This window comes from Phaseolus vulgaris, chromosome 8, assembly GCF_000499845.2.
Source record: "Phaseolus vulgaris cultivar G19833 chromosome 8, P. vulgaris v2.0, whole genome shotgun sequence".
Lineage (NCBI taxonomy): Eukaryota > Viridiplantae > Streptophyta > Magnoliopsida > Fabales > Fabaceae > Phaseolus > Phaseolus vulgaris.
The window spans coordinates 4,161,211-4,178,724 of record NC_023752.2 but is presented as its reverse complement, the minus strand read 5'-3'; the positions used below and the strand labels follow the sequence as shown (position 1 = coordinate 4,178,724).

Sequence of the window (17,514 nt, the reverse complement as noted above, 5' to 3'; positions counted from 1 at the left end):
TAGATGTTGGACATACGTATCAAAATCGTAGGACATGTATCAGTGAAATATACAATTCAAAAAATATTTATTAGAGTTCTGAAAATTCTAGCACGATTCTAACACAATTTTAAAAATGAGAAATACATTAATTCTAAAAAACTCAAACTATGTAATCAATTGTTATTATGATTATAAAAATAAGAAACAAATAATTTTGAACCAGCCATGAGAGACATATTCTCGCTACAAAAAAACCTAAAACATTCTTGTGCACATAAATTTTTATTGTCAATTTATATAATCAAAATTATATAATATATATATTTGTGTCCTCATATGCTATATTTTAAAGATTATACGTATCTCTTTATCCGTGTCGGTGTCATATCAGTGCACGTATCATTGTCTATGTTATACAATTGTCTATGTTATACAAGTAAGCATCCATGACTGAGTTTTCTATGAGGGGAACTTAACTCTTTTTTTATTATTAACCCATTTGGTAAGGAGAAAGAAAATGAAAAAGGCAAAAAGTAAAATAAAAATAAATAAATGAAAAGCTAAACTATTATAGAAGTTATTTTATTTATTTTTATAATGTTATTTACCATTGATATTTTTAATTATTATATTTACTATACTAGTTTAATTATTTATTATTATAATATTAAAATAACTAAATTTTTTTCCACAATTGATGCATATTTACAAAGAATGTTTTTTATCTCACAAAACATTTTTTCACACACCACTTCATTCAAACGAAGGCTAAAGTAATTTTGTTTGAAAAAATATTTATATTTTTATATAGGTTTCTGGTCCAGTGTTGTTTTTGTAAAGGAGAAAAAGAAAGGTGAGTGCACAAAAAACGATATGTTACTCGTATTACGTTAGTGCGCTAGAAAGTTAAGACAAGTAATTTATAATCATATGTTTCAAATCTACAAATAAAGTGGTGGTCCCTGTCATGGATTATCTTAAAAACAAATATAATTATAACAATATACTTCGTAAATAAAAAAATATTAATAATGATTAAAGTTATGAAAATAAATAAAATAAAGTACGTACGCAAAGGATCATGTTTTAGTAGGAATGTGGTCCAAAGTTGAAGCATTTCTTTCTTCATGCAAGATTCTTTATCATGGATTATCTATTAAATTTTAGAAAATAAAAGTTTACAAATAACTTTAGAAATAAATACATTACTAATAAAAACTTATTCCAGATTTATAAAAATAATAATAAAAGATATGGCTAAGGTGTATAAATTACATTTACAATTGCAAGGATGTTAAAAAATTAAAATATTGTCTAATATATATATATATATATATATATATATTAATAAATGAATTCATGAGTTAAGAGAAATGGAGTATTAATTACTTCTCTCTTTTTCCAATGAGTAATGATGGTCAATTGGGTGTCAACGTGTAGAACGTTGGAAAATGAAAGAGGAATCTCATGATGATGTATTAGAAGATAATGTGGGTGCATGGGTGCACAATTAAATTGTAAATCCACATAAAAAAAACATTAATATACTATTTTAAACAAAAATTCTTTAAATGATAAATTTACTAATTTTTTTTATATATTTGTATCGTGTTCATTTTTATTTAACATTCTAAACACTATGAAAATTTTAATTTGAACTCACAATAGTTATAATATTTTATTTTTACTTTCTATGTACACATTAAATAATTTGATTTTGCAAAAGTTTTTTTATCAGACAAAATAAACTAAATAAAACATTCATCAGATACTTCAACCCTTAATTGTAGGTATGATCTTCATAATTACGTAGGATCCCCATATTTTTCAACATCTAATATTATAATATGCGTGAATTTTCAACATAAATATTTATCTATATCATATGTTTAGTAGTTCAAAATATACATTATTTCACAAGTAAAATTATATTTACAAACATCAACAAATTAATAAAAACAACTATATATCTTTTATCTGCTCACTAGGGATTTCTTTCACCTGCAGCCTCATATGCTTCTGTGTAAAATACATGATCATCACAGATAAAGAAAACAAACACAAAATAAAGCACAGGGTAAGCTAGCTATAAAATAAATTTCTATATAATTTTAATTTCAAATTAATAAACATAATTCATCAAGTCTCATACAATTTCTCAAATCATCAAGTATATATTAAAATTCATAATTCATCTTTCACATGTCAGACTTCTAGTGACTCAAAATAGATAGACATTTGACTCTACTTCTGAAAGACTCGTGCATTGACTTAGACTCAGAGATTTGCATATGTCATACTATCTCACTGTGAAATCCACACAACTATGCACATAAATAATCTCAATATCATCTCTCATAGTATGACAATGTTAATTCATATAACAGGTCAAGTTAGTTATCTTTCAAACAATTTACCCCTTCATATGAATCTCATTCGACTTTTACCACCTGAATAACTTCATTTATATGATTTCATTATCTTAGAAGAGTTAGGATATCTCCTAAACGAATACCTAGTCAATGCACATCCTAAACAATCTTAACATGGTATTTGTTGGAGATCCCACATCGACTAGAGATTAGAGCCTTTCATAGTATATAAGTGGGTGCAAACCTCACCCCATTGAGCCGGTTTTATGGGGTTGAGTTAGGCTTAAAGTCCACTTCGTAATATGGTATCAGAGCCATTTTGAGCCTATCCTAGCGAGTATTTGTTGGGCCTATCGTGCCACCCGCTATCGGACCACCCAAAATATATAGTCCCAGGCACGAGCTTCTATCTATCACTCTCGGCGTGAGGGGGGTGTGTTGGAGATCCCACATCGACTAGAGATAAAGACATTTCATAATATATAAATGAGTGCAGACCTCAACCCTATGAGCCGGTTTTATGGGGTTGAGTTAGGCTTAAAGTCCACTTCGTAATATTGTATCGGGCCGCTATCGGACCACCCATAATATATAGTCTCACGCACGAGCTTCTATCTATCACTCTCGGTGTGAGGGGGGTGTGTTGGAGATCCCACATCGACTAGAGATAAGGACATTTCATAATATATAAGTGGGTGCAAACCTCAACCCCATGAGCCGGTTTTATGGGGTTGAGTTAGGCTTAAAGTCCACTTCTTAATAGTATTGTCATTCCTTAAAATACTATGTCTTGATTAAAATTCATATTCTAACTAAAAAGAGTCACATGCAAAGCTTATGCAGAGACAACTCAAACAAGTTCAAAATTTGACTAAAAGAGAAGAGCAAAAATGAACTTACTCTATTAAACATTCTGATAGGGCAATCTTGTAGTATTCACTATCAGGAGTTTGATGGCGGACTTTGATCGTCAAACTGATGAGTGAGGAGGTCAGAATCTTAGTGAGAAGGGAGATGAAGGCAAAAGGAAACTTTTAGAGAGATGATGGTTCTTTTAAAATGAAACCTGAATAACTGAATTTTCTATTTATATGCTCTTTTCATTTTAATAATAAAATATTTATGTGTTATTTTAATTGTATCACTTCTACTCTAAGACTAATTTTCTCGGTCTTTACACACCATGTAGAAAGTTCCCCTCTAATTATGTTCCAAAACTTCTTAGTAAAGGTACAATTATACTCATTTGTACTTGGGTTTTTTTACCTTCACATTACAACATAATCATCTAATCTCCTCTTCTAAAAACTCTTTTGTTAGCACCTTATTATCTTCTTTTAGTTCTGTGCTAAAATTTACATTTCCTAGATGTTATGTTTGTTTCCAAGTATGAGGAGGGAGAGGGTGTTTCTTGTATTTATTTTAGTGGTTTTGAGGGTGGGGGAAGGGTGAAAGTGTTTTTTCAATCCTCACACACAAATGAAGAGATTTGTGCTAATTTTATGTATAATTACTGCATTTTACCTAAATACCCTTGTGCATGCATTTTATTATAATATACAATATACAAAATTAAATATTATATAAATTTATTAAACAATTTCAAAAATAGTTAATTATACTATTAATAATAACATATAATTATAAATAATGAAAATAATAAAATAATAATATCAATAATACATATATAAGATAACAAATATATATAACAATAGATATTATTAGGTATGTTTTCTCTATATTGCAGGTGCTTGGATAGATGAAGCATATATGTTACAACTTAGTGCCTCAAAGCCAAAATCCAACAAAAACATAATGTATGATAGTGGGTTACTGAAAGAATAGGCTATTCTAATGCAATATTATGTTGCTCATCACGATGCAATCTCGGGTTGAACTACATAATTATTTTGAGAAATGCTAACTCAAGATAAACAAAAGCAAGAAAGTGGAATACATGAGTTATCAAGGACAAGATATTGAGGAATATTACCCGGGAAGAATTAGATTGTTCTCAAGTTTGGGTGATTTATGTACATGATTTTTTGTGTGTGAAAAAGTTGCGGTTAACTTTTTTTGGTCTATCAAAGAATATGCAATGAGAGGGTGATATGTGTATGGTTCAAGAACAAATGGGAAATCATCAGGTGCTAGTGGTGTGATAGACTATCCTAATCCTAATATTTTTATATATGAATTTAAATATCTCTTAAATGTTCAATTTATTTAATTCATTGTACTAAGAAGTGAATTTTGTTTGCACTCACTTCGGCTCGATAGCGGATGACCTGATAAATGATAGGTTAAAAATGACTTCGATAGCATACTAAAAAGTGGACTTTAAGCCTAACCTAATCTCATAAAACCGGCTTACGATGTGAAATTTGCATTTACTTATATATTATGAAATGATCTAATCTATAGTCGATGTGCAATCTCTAACACATTCATTACTGATAAAAAAAAGTTAGAGATTATAGTCACAAAGTTCAACATGTCTAAAATTATAAATGCATGTTAGGAAAACATACATTCTTTTAAAATAATAAAGTTTTTTTTTTTCATCAAGCTTTCACAAATAATCAACTTGTTTATATAAATAATCAATTCACAAAACCACACTTAAGAAAATACTAAAGATGCAATGCTTAAGAGTGGCATTGTGTATTTTTCCTTAAAGTAATTAAGAGTTGAGAAGTGGGGACGTAATAATGCAAACTTTGGAAAAAGATGTCTTGAGGAATATAAAGTTCAGTTTATAAATGTGTTCTTTCAGCAAAACTTTCGTAAGTGTACATGAACATAATTAACTACTACTCACGACACTGTTATTTCTTAAACATTTCCCTCCCAACTACATCTTACAAGATCATCAACAGAATATGTAGCGTCTGATTTCCTTCTTCATCGGAAAATATTACTGAACCATGGTACCATGCATACTAGAAAATATTACTTTTAATCATATACACTACAAGAAAATCATGAAATAGAAATCAATTTTTAGAGACTAAAATAATTAGTTGCAATAATAACTAAATTAGAAACCATTTTAGAAATTAAAAAAAAAATTGGTTTCTAAATTAGTTTTTATTATTGTTAAATAGTTTCTAAATTAGTATTTAATTAGCAACCAATGTTTTAACTATCAATTATTTAGTTTCTAAATTTGGTAGCAAAAACTTTGGTTGCTAATTAGATACCAATTTAGAAACTATTTAACAATAATAGAAACTAATTTAGAAACCAATTTTTTTTTTTAATTTTTAAAATGATATCTAATTTAGTTATTATTGTAACTAATTATTTTGATCTTTAAAAATTGATTTTTATTTCATGATTTTCTTGATAGATGCCCTGTTTATTACCTTTGTGCAAGACTTTCAAAATCACTTTGTTCATCATTTCTCTTATTTCCAACTTCTATTTTATTGCCTCAATATACCATCCTTTTACAATTAATTCTATGTTAAAAAACTTATAGCTGATCATCAAGATATGATAAGCCCAATAATTGCATATTTTAATAATTAATGGTGCAAAGGCTTTTAACTATTCCTGAAGTATTCACTTTCCAGTTGTATTCAGTCTTAATGGATTGTTTAATAAACTTTCAATCTCAATAATTATGGGTTGATTCAGGAATTTTTCTAGACAAAAATGATTGTTGAACTAGTCTGTGGGTAAAATGATTTGAATGAAGACTATATGTAGCTGGGTTTGATTTGTTTGGTCATAAATATGCTGATGACTTTTAAGACAGTGTAACATTCAAAATTGTTGAGTGTTAGGTAAGGGTGGTTGTATCTTCTCTGTGGAGAAATTCTTATAAAGCACAAACAGAGAGAGGTTTCATTGAGGAGTAATTGGATGAATAGGTTTTGTTTCAATGCAACCGAAAATGATGCCAATTTTAAAAATAAAAAATAATTAATTGTTAAAGTGACTAAATTAAAAATAATTTTAAAAACTAAATAAATTTTTGATTTTTAAATTAGTTTATATTATTGTTAAATGATTTTTAAATTGATATTTAATTAACAATCAAGGTTTTTGCTATCAAATTTAGAATCTAAATAATTGGTAGTTAAAATCTTGGTTACTAATTAGATACCAATTTAGAAACTATTTAAGAATAATATAAATCAATTTTTTTTTTAATTTTTAAAATGATCTCTAATTTAGTTACTATTACAACTAATTATTTTAATATATAAAAATTAATTTTTATTTGATGATTTTCTTATAGTAATTTTCTTGTTAGGATGTTCTAATGAGAGACAGTGAGAGCTTATCCAAGGTGGTTGGAATGTGTAGAACAATGCTACTAACATGGATAGTCTAGAATAATGGTCAAACATCATTCCCACAAAGCCTCACACAAATAACTTATCATATTTAATAAATAGGAATTATAAGTGTTCTTGAAAAATAATGCTCTTACCTTATGGAAGATAAATGTTTATCCATTTTACTAGATAAAACTTTAATTTTTAAGTAAAAATAAGACAACGCCTATAAAATTGTGCCTTTTTTATTCATACATATATAAGTTCTACTCATCGTTTTGAAAGAATAAATGAGCAATCATTAAAAAATGATCTTTAAAAAAATTATTAACTAATTAGTAATTTATGATTATAACACTTTCAATACATCATAGTTAAACTATTTTATTTGAATGGATATCTGGATTCCTTTCTATTTTTAGTCTTTCTTTATGGTCTCTTTTGTTAATTTCTATTTTACTGTTTATGAAATAAAGTAATTTTAAGACTTGACTCCCACAACTTAAATCCAATTAAATGAAATAAATTACTTTTAGGACTTGACTCATACAACTTTAATCCATGGGAGGAGAAAAAACAACTATGGAACAATCTTTCATATCTAAGGCAAACACAAGTGGAATGCTTTTGCTATTTTATTGGCGATTTTAATGCGATAAGGTCTCTTAATGAGAGAAGACAATAATACATTGACAAGACATAAAAGAAAGATAGATGGGTTCAATGAGTTTACGGAGAAGAACTCACTTCTTGATGTTTTTCTTGTGGGATTAAAATTCACATGGTTCAGGTCAAATGGAAAGGCGAATAGTAGACTGGACAAAGTTTTGGTGTCACAAGAATGGTTTGACACTTGGTCGACATGTAAACAATATGTTTTCACAAGACAAGTCTCAGATCACTATGTTATTATAGTTAATACTAACTCGGTTGATTGGTACCCAAGGCCTTTTAGAACCTTGGATACATGGTTTGTAGATAAAGGGTTCGCTGATATGGTCAAAACTAAGTGGAATTCTTATATTCTGAGCAGAGAAGGTTTGACTAAATGCAAGGAGAAATTTAAAATGCTAAAACATGACTTGAAAAACTGGAACACACATGTCTTTGGTAATGTCTATACCGCGAAGAGAGGTGTAATTGCACAAATTGGAAAGTTGGACATTGAAGATGCAGACCGACGGTTGAGTGAGGAGGGTAGAAGGAAAAGAGTTTAGCTTTTTAGTGATCTCAAGGAAATTAACTGCAAAATTGAATCCATGTTAAGGTAAAAAGCTAGGATAAATTGGATTAAGCTGGGAGATTCTAATACAAAATTCTACCATTCGACTATTGCTAGGAGGAGAATGTCAAACCAAATTAAAGGTGTGGAAGTGGATGGTGTGTGGAAAGAGGACCCTATTACTGTTAGATTTGTGGTTAGAAGTCTGTTCAAAAACGCTTTTTTGAACCTAATAATCACAAGGTTAGATTTGGAAACGTTGACTTCTCTGAAGTTACTCAGGAGAAAAATATTAAGTTGTCAACAAAGATAACGGAGGAAGAGATAAGGAAGGAAATTTGGCAATGTGATGGTACAAAAGGCTCTGAACCGAACGACTTCAACTTCAATTTCATTAAAGGAAGTTGGGAAACACTCAAGTATGACATCTACCAAGCGATTCAAAGCTTTGAAAAAAAAGGAAGAATTCCAAAAGGATGCAATTGTTCCTTTATAGCCCTTGTACCAAAGATAAATGATCTTACGAAACTGGATGAGTATAGGCCAATATCCCTTGTCAGAGCAATATATAAGATTATTTCTAAAATTTTAGCTAATAGAATGAAAATTGCTTTACCAAGAGTTATTGAAAAGTATTGTAGTGGTTAATGAAGTGGTGGAGGATCTCATGAAGGGGGAAGAAGTCAGGCTTAATTATAAATGTTGATTACGACTCAGTATGTTGGGAATTCTTGTTTTATATGCTAAATAGACTTAGTTTAGTGAAAAATGGATAAGATGAATAAAAGATTGCTTAGAATCATCATCTGTATCAGTTTTGATTAATGGAAGTGTTACTCGGGAATTTACAACCACAAGGGGTCTGAGGTAAGGGGACCCAATCGCCCCTTTCCTATTCCTGGTAGTACTGGAAGGTCTGGCAGGATTGGTAAGGAAAGCATTAAACAAAAAAAAGTTGAAAGGGGTAAAATTAGGAGTTGGTCAGGTTGAGGTCTCAATGCTTTAGTTTGCAAACGAAACTCTGGTGGTGTGTCAAGCGACAAACCAAAATGTTATGACGATAAAAAAAATTTCTAAGATGTTTTAAACTTGCGGTCAGGTTAAGAGTAAATTTTCACAAGACAAGGATAGGAGTCATAGGAGTGAAAAGTCAATAGCTCCAGGTATATGCACACATGCTAAAGTGCACTCAAATGTTGGTTTCGTTCAAATATTTGAGAATAAAAGTTGGTGGTAACCCGAGGAAAAAGGAGTTCTGGAAGGAGGTTACCAACATAGTCAAGAAGAAACTATCTCTATGGAAAGAAAAGAAACTAACCTTTAGAGGAAGAGTTTGCATGATTAAATTGGTCTTCACAGCACTCCCGCTGTTTTATTTTTCCTTATTTAAAGCTCTGGTGTCAGTTTGCGAAGAAATCAAGAGCTTGTAAAGGAGGTATCTATGGGGATGGGGCAATGATAATAAGAAAATTGCTTGGATAAAGTGGGAAAACCTATGCAAACCAAAGAAGGAGAGGGTCAGAGGATAAAGGAAGTAAGAAGCTTTAATAAAGCATTGGTTGCGAAATGGGTGTGAAAATGGAAAGTGGAATCGTCAAGAATGTGGAGAGAGGTGATTTTTTCTAAGTATGACAATGGAATGGGTAAGAGAAATTCTAACCTCTGCAAGTCATGGTTTTGGTAATGGTGTGACTTGTGCAATATCTATGAAGAAGGACAAATAGGGAGTTGGTTCTATAATTTGGTTTTGTGGAAAGTTGGGACAGGGAAAGAAATTTTGTTTTGGGAAAATAAGTGGTTAGGTAACTTAACCTTGAAACAAAAATATCCTAGGTTATCTTAGAAGACACAACGAAAAGTATTCAGTAGGTTGGGTTGTGGAATGAAACAACGTAAGAATGGAACCTAGGTTGGAGAAGGACCTCTTTGAATAGGATAGAGAACAACTTGTACAACTCATAGTCAATTTGAATTTTGGTAATATTCAACGTGACTTTCAGGACTAGATAGTCTGGGCAGCTGAAGAAGGTGGTATCTTCTCTGTAAAATCTGCATATCGAGCCTTGCAAATGTCTATACCCTATGACAGTAACCAAGCAATGGAAGTCTTATGGGATATTAAAGTTGTGTCTAATGCCTTTATGCTAGATTAAAGGGTTCTCAAAGGAAAAATCCAAACTAGAGCTAATCTCTAGAGAAGACGTGTTTAATTGCCAACACTTATGCGCCCTTTATGTGATCTAGTAGAGGAAACAATCAGTCACCTATTTGTAGAATGTAAAATAGCTTTTCAGGTATGGTTGATGGTTTCAAAGTGGGTGGGGAAACAATCAGTTTATCACAGTGACATGAAACACCATTTGCTTCAGATTGGTTTGTTTCAATTTAATGAGAAAAAGAATCGTGCTTGGAAAGGGGTTTGGGTAGCGGTGATTTAGAGCATCTGTAATCAAAGAAATTGTGTGGTTTTTAAAGAAGGGAAGGTGGATGCAGAAGAAATCTTTAGTTTGACACAACTACTAGTTTGGTCTTGGATGAGAAGGAAAATAACAAATTTTAATTTATCTTTCTCTGATTGGGTGATTTATCCTTTAAATTGTTTACATTCCTTAAGTTGATAACAAAATTTTGTTTTGTGTTTTGTGTTGTTTAGAACAGTTTGATCATATACGTATGCTGCTTAAGGCTTTGTTGTGATGTAGATGTGATAATTATAGGTGTCCGGGTGGTAATCACATAGGCTGTGTAATGTAGTGGAGACAGGAGATATAAGATGGAGGGAGACCAGTGTGAAAGGAAGAAGCACTATGAGGACAATGATGAAAATTTGCGTACTGTTATTATTAGAAGATGTAGTTTTGGGTTATCAATCTGAGAAAAGGAAGCAAAATTTGGTAGACAAGGCAATGAGCAGGAAATCAGGAAGGATGGAAGAGGCAAAGGGTATGTTGGTCTGGTTCATGGTTCTTTCCAGCACCAAGAATGCTCCTTCAGGGAAGTAGAGTAATACTGCATAATTCAGAATGGAATTCCAAAATCATTGTGACTGTCATTTTAGCTGCATTTCCTTTGTCACAACAAATCTATGTAAGAAGGAGTTATCTTGACATGAAAGGTGAGTGAAGTGTTAAATTACACAGTGTCTAAGAAATCTTGTTGCTGGTTTGGAAAGGTTTGGGATTGTAATTATAGAAACTGTATTGGTTTTTTGAGTTGTTATGGCAGTAATGATAGTAACAATCTTTTACAATAGTTGTTGTAGTGTTAGTTATGATAAAGCATAGTAGAGTGCTAAACAAACTAGATTTTTTTTTCTTGTTGAAACATAGGAAGTGAGCTCGTCTTGATTTTTATATAGGGTTGGAACATATCTAAAGTGTTCTTTTTAATTTATTTATTCTTTGTTGGTAACAAAAACACAACTTTAATCCCTTTTGCGAAGGACACATGTTTTTCTTCAATGGGAACTAGAAATGCAGAAAATTAACTTTGTTGGTGAAGTAAAGTATTTAGTACTTTTTTTTTCATATTATAGATTTTAAAAGTTGTTAATCATAATTATTTTATAAATTTCATGTATAATAAAGTTTAATTGGTAAATAAATTGAATTTGTATGGGGTTATATACATTGAAATTATTTGGAATGAATATTACATGTTTCACAACATATAAAATTAAACAATAAAGTTTAACTAAATAACCTGTCCGGTTAATATAAAACCAGTCTTAATTAACAGAACTGATTATGAATATAATTGTAAATGAATTTATGATTCATTTAAATAATCATTACAATAGTTGAAAAGAAATTTGGTAATCAAAATCAATTTAATGAACTTGTTGATTGTTTGTGTTAATTACATTTAATCAGCACAACTAAAGAAAAAAATATTAAGTTTGCCTTGGTATTTCACAGTAGCTCAAGACAGGAAACAGATCAATCATGTTATATCATCAAACTGTTATAACCCTTTTATCAGACAAGTCAAGTGAAAAATACCAAATCTTTTTCATGTTGGGCCTTCTCGAGTTTCTCAAAAAAAGAAATCTTTTGCTGTTCCCATCTTAACATTATCAATGTGCCAATATCATTTCTTATCATTGTTGAGTCAAGGTTCTGCTACTATTCTACTATTCTAACATGCTAAATCTGTTTCCTTTTGTCAAGAGTATCCTCATCATAGTCACATTTCACAAGGTAGGTGTCTTTTCGGCTCTTCAACCACCATGAAGTAAACATGGTTCTTGACATTACCATGAATGATTTCTTCGTTTTGTGCAGTAGAAAAAGAATGTTGGAGATTGGTATTTGTGTAAATAACTTTTATTGTTTGAATAAAAAAGTCAAATATCTTGTTTGGCTTTAGTGTAGTCATGTCAGAAGTGCCCACTCGTCCCACATTATAAGGATATTGTAGCTTCACAAGTTTCAATCCTCACAATAACACACCTTTTCCCTTACAAGAATATGAGCCTTTAAATGTAGTCTTCATCCCAAAATCCAGTTACACTTGAACCATGGAATCCATCAAGATTCTAGCCTTATGGCGGATTCTGTCCTCCTTTCTTTTGGCCTTTCTAACACACTCTTCACTCCAACTTGCTTGGTTTTCCAAAACAGTAGTTTTGGCCTCTGCTGCCAGCACAGGAACTGTTGGTGATCAAGCTGCAGCTGATAAGAATGAAGCAAATGCACTGTTAAAGTGGAAACACAGCTTTGATAATAACAGCCAAGATCTCTTGTCAACTTGGACAGGTTCTACTTCATGTCAATGGCAAGGAATTCAGTGTGACAAATCCATGTTGGTCTCCAGCATAAATCTTGCAAATTACGGACTGACAGGTACACTTTCCACCCTCAACTTCTCCGCTTTTCCCAACCTCCTCATCCTAAACATCTTCAACAACTCCTTTTATGGGACCATTCCCCAACAAATTGGTAACTTGTCCAAAGTAAATGTTTTGAATCTTTCAACAAATTCTTTCCACGGTTCCATCCCTCAAGAAATGTGGACACTAAGAAGTTTACAAGGCCTTGATCTTTACGAATGTCAACTAAATGGAGAGATTCCTAATTCCATAGCAAACTTGTCCAACTTGTCATATCTAGATTTAGGAATAAACGATTTTTCTGGCTACATTCCACCAGAGATTGGAAAGTTGTACAAGTTAGAGTATCTAAATATTAAATGTAATAAACTTTCTGGTTCCATTCCTCAAGAAATTTCAATGTTGAGAAACCTTAGGAATATTGATCTGGCATTAAATTCTCTCTCTGGTGCTATCCCTGAAACAATAGGCAACATGAGTAATTTAAATCAACTTCGCCTTTCTAATAACTCCCTTCTATCTGGGCCAATCCCATCCTCCTTATGGACCATGTCTAACTTGACCTTGCTCTTTCTTGATAACAATAATCTTTCTGGATCAATCCCTGCTTCCATAGAAAACTTGGTCAATTTACAGCAACTTGGACTTGATTACAACCACCTTTCCGGACCTATTCCTTCCACAATTGGAAACTTGACCAAGCTCACCGAGTTGTATTTACGCTCTAACAATCTTTCTGGATCAATTCCTCCCTCTATAGGAAATTTGAACAATTTGGTAACACTTAGTCTCCAAACGAACAGTCTCTCCGGAACAATTCCTGCCACAATCGGAAATTTGAAAAACCTCACCGTTTTAGAACTGTCCTTCAACAAACTTAATGGCAGCGTTTCACAAGTCTTGAATAACATTCGGAACTTGCCTTACGTGTTTCTTGCTGAGAATGATTTCACAGGCCATTTACCACCTCAAATTTGCTCTGCTGGGTCCCTAATATCCCTTAGTGCTCATCACAACCATTTCACTGGTCCAGTGCCAATAAGCTTAAAGAACTGTCCTACTATTACTAGACTCAGGCTGGAAGGAAACCAATTGGAAGGAGATATAGCACAGGATTTTGGTGTATATCCAAATTTGGTATACATTGATTTGAGCGACAATAAGTTTTACGGCCAAATTTCACCAAACTGGGGGAAGTGTCCTAATCTTGGTACCTTAAGGATATCCAACAATAACATTTCTGGTGGTATACCAGTAGAACTTGTTGAGGCAACCAACCTAGGCAAGCTTCACCTTTCTTCTAACCACTTGAATGGAAAGATTCCAAAGGAATTTGGGAATATGAAATCCTTAATTGAACTCAAGATTAGCAACAACCATCTTTCTGGAGACATTCCAAAAGAAATCGGATCACTGAAAAATCTGGAACAGTTGGATCTTGCAGAAAACCAGTTGAGTGGAACAATACCGATAGAAGTTGTAGAATTGCCCAAGTTACGAAACTTGACTTTGAGCAATAATAAAATAAACGGAAATATTCCCTCGGAGTTTAGCCAATTTCAGCCTCTTGAATATCTTGATCTTAGTGGGAATTTGTTGAGTGGAACTATACCGAGGCAGCTTGGAGAGATGAAGCTACTGCAATCGCTGAATCTCTCTCACAACAATCTTTCTGGAAATATTCCATCCAGTTTCGATGGCATTTCAGGTTTGATTTCGGTCAACATATCATACAACCAGTTAGAAGGGCCACTTCCGAATAATAAAGCTTTTCTTAATGCTTCTATTGAATCATTGAAAAATAACAGAGGCTTGTGTGGCAACCTCACTGGCTTGATTCTTTGCCCAAGCAACAACAGTCAGAAGAGGCACAAGGGCATTCAACCAGCATTATTCATTGCCTTGGGTGCTCTTTTTCTAGTATTAGGTGGGGTGTCAGTTTCACTGTATATTCTCTGTCGAAAAACAAGAAAGAAAGATATACATGCTAAAGAAAATGTACATTCAGGAAAAGCAGTGTCTGGAGAAGTGTTTTCCATATGGAGTCACGATGGAAAAATTATGTTTGAAAATATCATTGAAGCTACCGATAATTTCAACGAAAAATATCTGATTGGACTTGGAGGGCAAGGATCTGTTTACAAAGCTGAGATGCCTGCAGGCCAGGTTTTTGCGGTGAAGAAACTTCATTTGGAAAATGAAGAGAAGCCTAATTTTAAAGCTTTTGAAAATGAAATTCAAGCTCTGACAGAAATCAGGCACCGTAACATTGTAAAGCTGTGTGGATTTTGCTCACATTCACAGTTCTCATTTTTGGTCTACGAGTTCTTGGAAGGGGGTAGCTTGGATCAAATACTAATCCATGAAAAAAAAGCAGCTGCATTTGAGTGGGAAATGAGGGTAAATGCTGTTAAAGGTGTGGCCTATGCTTTATCCTATATGCATCACGATTGCTCACCACCAATAATTCATCGAGACATATCCAGCAAGAATATTCTTTTAGATTCACAAAAAGAAGCTCATATCTCTGATTTTGGAACAGCTAAGATTCTAAAACCTGGTTCACGCACTTGGACCACGTTTGCAGGCACCTTTGGGTATGCAGCTCCAGGTATGATCCTTTTCTTTTGCAATTAATTTCCACCACTTTATGTTCAAAGTATGCTTAACCATTGTTTACGTGTAGAGGAATTAAGCTAATTAATCCAATGAATGTTAAGAAGTGAAGTAAAAAAGTGTTACATGCAAATAAAAATATACGCTGGTGAAGTTGTAGCATATACAAAAACCTACTGTGGTTTTGTTAGTAACTTCAAAAGGTTTGTTTATTGTAGAGCTTGCCCTGACTATGGAAGTGAGTGAGAAATGTGATGTATTCAGTTTTGGAGTGCTTTGTCTAGAAATCATCATGGGGAAGCATCCTGGGGATCTGATATCTTCGTTGTTATCTTCATCTTCAGCAGCAATAACTCATAGCTTGCTACTAATTGATGTAATAGACCAAAGACCTCCTCATCCTCCTAAATGGGTTGTTGGGGAAGTCATTTTGGTTGCAAGCTTGGCTTTTTCTTGCTTGAGTGAAAATCCATGTTCTCGTCCAACCATGGATCAAGTGGCCAAAAAGCTTATGATGGGTAAATCACCTTTAGCAGATAAGTTCCCCAAGATCAGACTTGCACAACTCCTCTAAAGTTTTACTTAAATATTTTGTTTTTCTTTTTTGCGTCTGTGTTCATCACTTATCCTTTGTAAGTATTATGATGTAAGCTTGTTTGTTTTGTGACTGTAATAATAATAGGGGATTCACCCTCACACTGTTATATATGTTACACCACTCTTATGCTTTTGGTATATGCGTGTTGCAACAATCACTTTCTTTTTGGCTTATGCCTGTTGCAACAACCACGTACTTTGGTATATGCATGTTGCAGCAATCACATGTTCATCACTTCAATCATAATCATAATCTATTATCAGTCATTCATATATAATTAATTATAACTAAATAATATATAATCAATTATCAACATAATTGATTATGTTTTTTCCAATAATTTTTTAATATAACCTATTATTGACATAAAAGTATATGGTTTGACAGTTTTTTTACTTAATTGAAAACTTTTTTTCTTTATAATAATAATATTTAAATTAATAATTGTAAGCATTTGTACAAATAATATTAATTTTCAACATAAAAGTATCTCTTCTAGTTCTCATATCTCTTCTATTCACGACACTTTCTTACTTATTTCAATCAGTGTTTTTGATACAGCAGTTTCATTCTTTGTATTCGTTTCACTGAAAATAAGTAACACAATAAAAAAAAACACCACAAAATTCACCACAAATAATTATCACTTATTACCAGTCACACATCACCACAAATAATTATCACTTAAAAAAAACATCACATTTTTCACTATCTTTATAAAAGTATTATTGAAATTAAAAAAATATAAGAAGTTTTCTCATCCATCATAGAAATTTAACCCATTGGGTAAAAATCAAAAGCCCAATTAGATAATTCAGATCATATTCTATTAAACCTACAAAGAAACAAGAAAAAGAAATTATTGAAGTAGCACACTGCTTCAACATTTCAGTGAGATTTTAGAAATATTTAACCAGAAAAATGTCCATGATTTCCACTAAAAAAATAAATAATATAAACTAATTTTAAAATAATATAATTATTAACTAAATTAAATATTATTTTATAAATTAAAAATTTATTACTAAACTAAAATATTTTTTATTATTAATAAATTTTTAAACTAATCTAATTAGCTATAAGTTTTAGCTACCTACACCATTTATAAACCTAAAATTCAGTTCGAAATATTAAACTCACGTTATATACCTAAAATTCCGTTCGAAATATTAAACTCACATTATATGTTGTATTTTGTAGCAATTAATTTTAGACTATACGTCACAATTTATTGGCAGGTGTTGTCACTTCTCCACTCAGTGTGCATGGTCTTAGACATTTTTAAATGGAGGTGACTGTTTTTTCTATTTTTTGAAAAAAATGGTAGAGTGGCTTAAATTAGCATACTACGGGAAAAGAGAGAACTCTGTGTAGTTTTTTCAAAATAAGAGAAAAAATTAAGAACGTTAAATAAAACACGAAAAACATATAATTATGTTATAATTTTAGTTTATCTCAAGTAATATTTTTTTAATCATAAAAATAATATTGTTTTTCGGTAATTAAAAATTGGTTATTATCTTATAAAATACATAAAATAGAAAAATGAGAGATAACATGTAAAAGAAATTAAGTCTCAAGTAAAGTCAACACAAAAAGTAGTT

At 31.6% G+C, this 17,514-nt stretch overlaps 1 protein-coding gene and 1 long non-coding RNA gene across 2 annotated transcripts; one reads left to right on the top strand and one right to left on the bottom strand.

Moving 5' to 3' along the window:
• Nucleotides 1–1,950: 1,950 nt before the first annotated feature.
• Nucleotides 1,951–9,314, bottom strand: LOC137823595 (uncharacterized). Its single transcript, XR_011083152.1, has 3 exons — nucleotides 9,184–9,314; nucleotides 3,255–3,329; nucleotides 1,951–2,001 (listed from the first exon to the last, which is right to left on the bottom strand). It is a non-coding gene; the product is annotated as an uncharacterized lncRNA (long non-coding RNA).
• A 2,963-nt stretch (nucleotides 9,315–12,277) lies between these two features.
• Nucleotides 12,278–16,047, top strand: LOC137826089 (MDIS1-interacting receptor like kinase 2-like). The gene is made up of 2 exons (XM_068631938.1): nucleotides 12,278–15,307; nucleotides 15,531–16,047. Exons 1-2 carry the CDS (start codon nucleotides 12,385–12,387, stop codon nucleotides 15,884–15,886), a joined length of 3,279 nt encoding a protein of 1,092 aa, XP_068488039.1. The 5' UTR covers nucleotides 12,278–12,384; the 3' UTR covers nucleotides 15,887–16,047.
• Nucleotides 16,048–17,514: the final 1,467 nt, after the last annotated feature.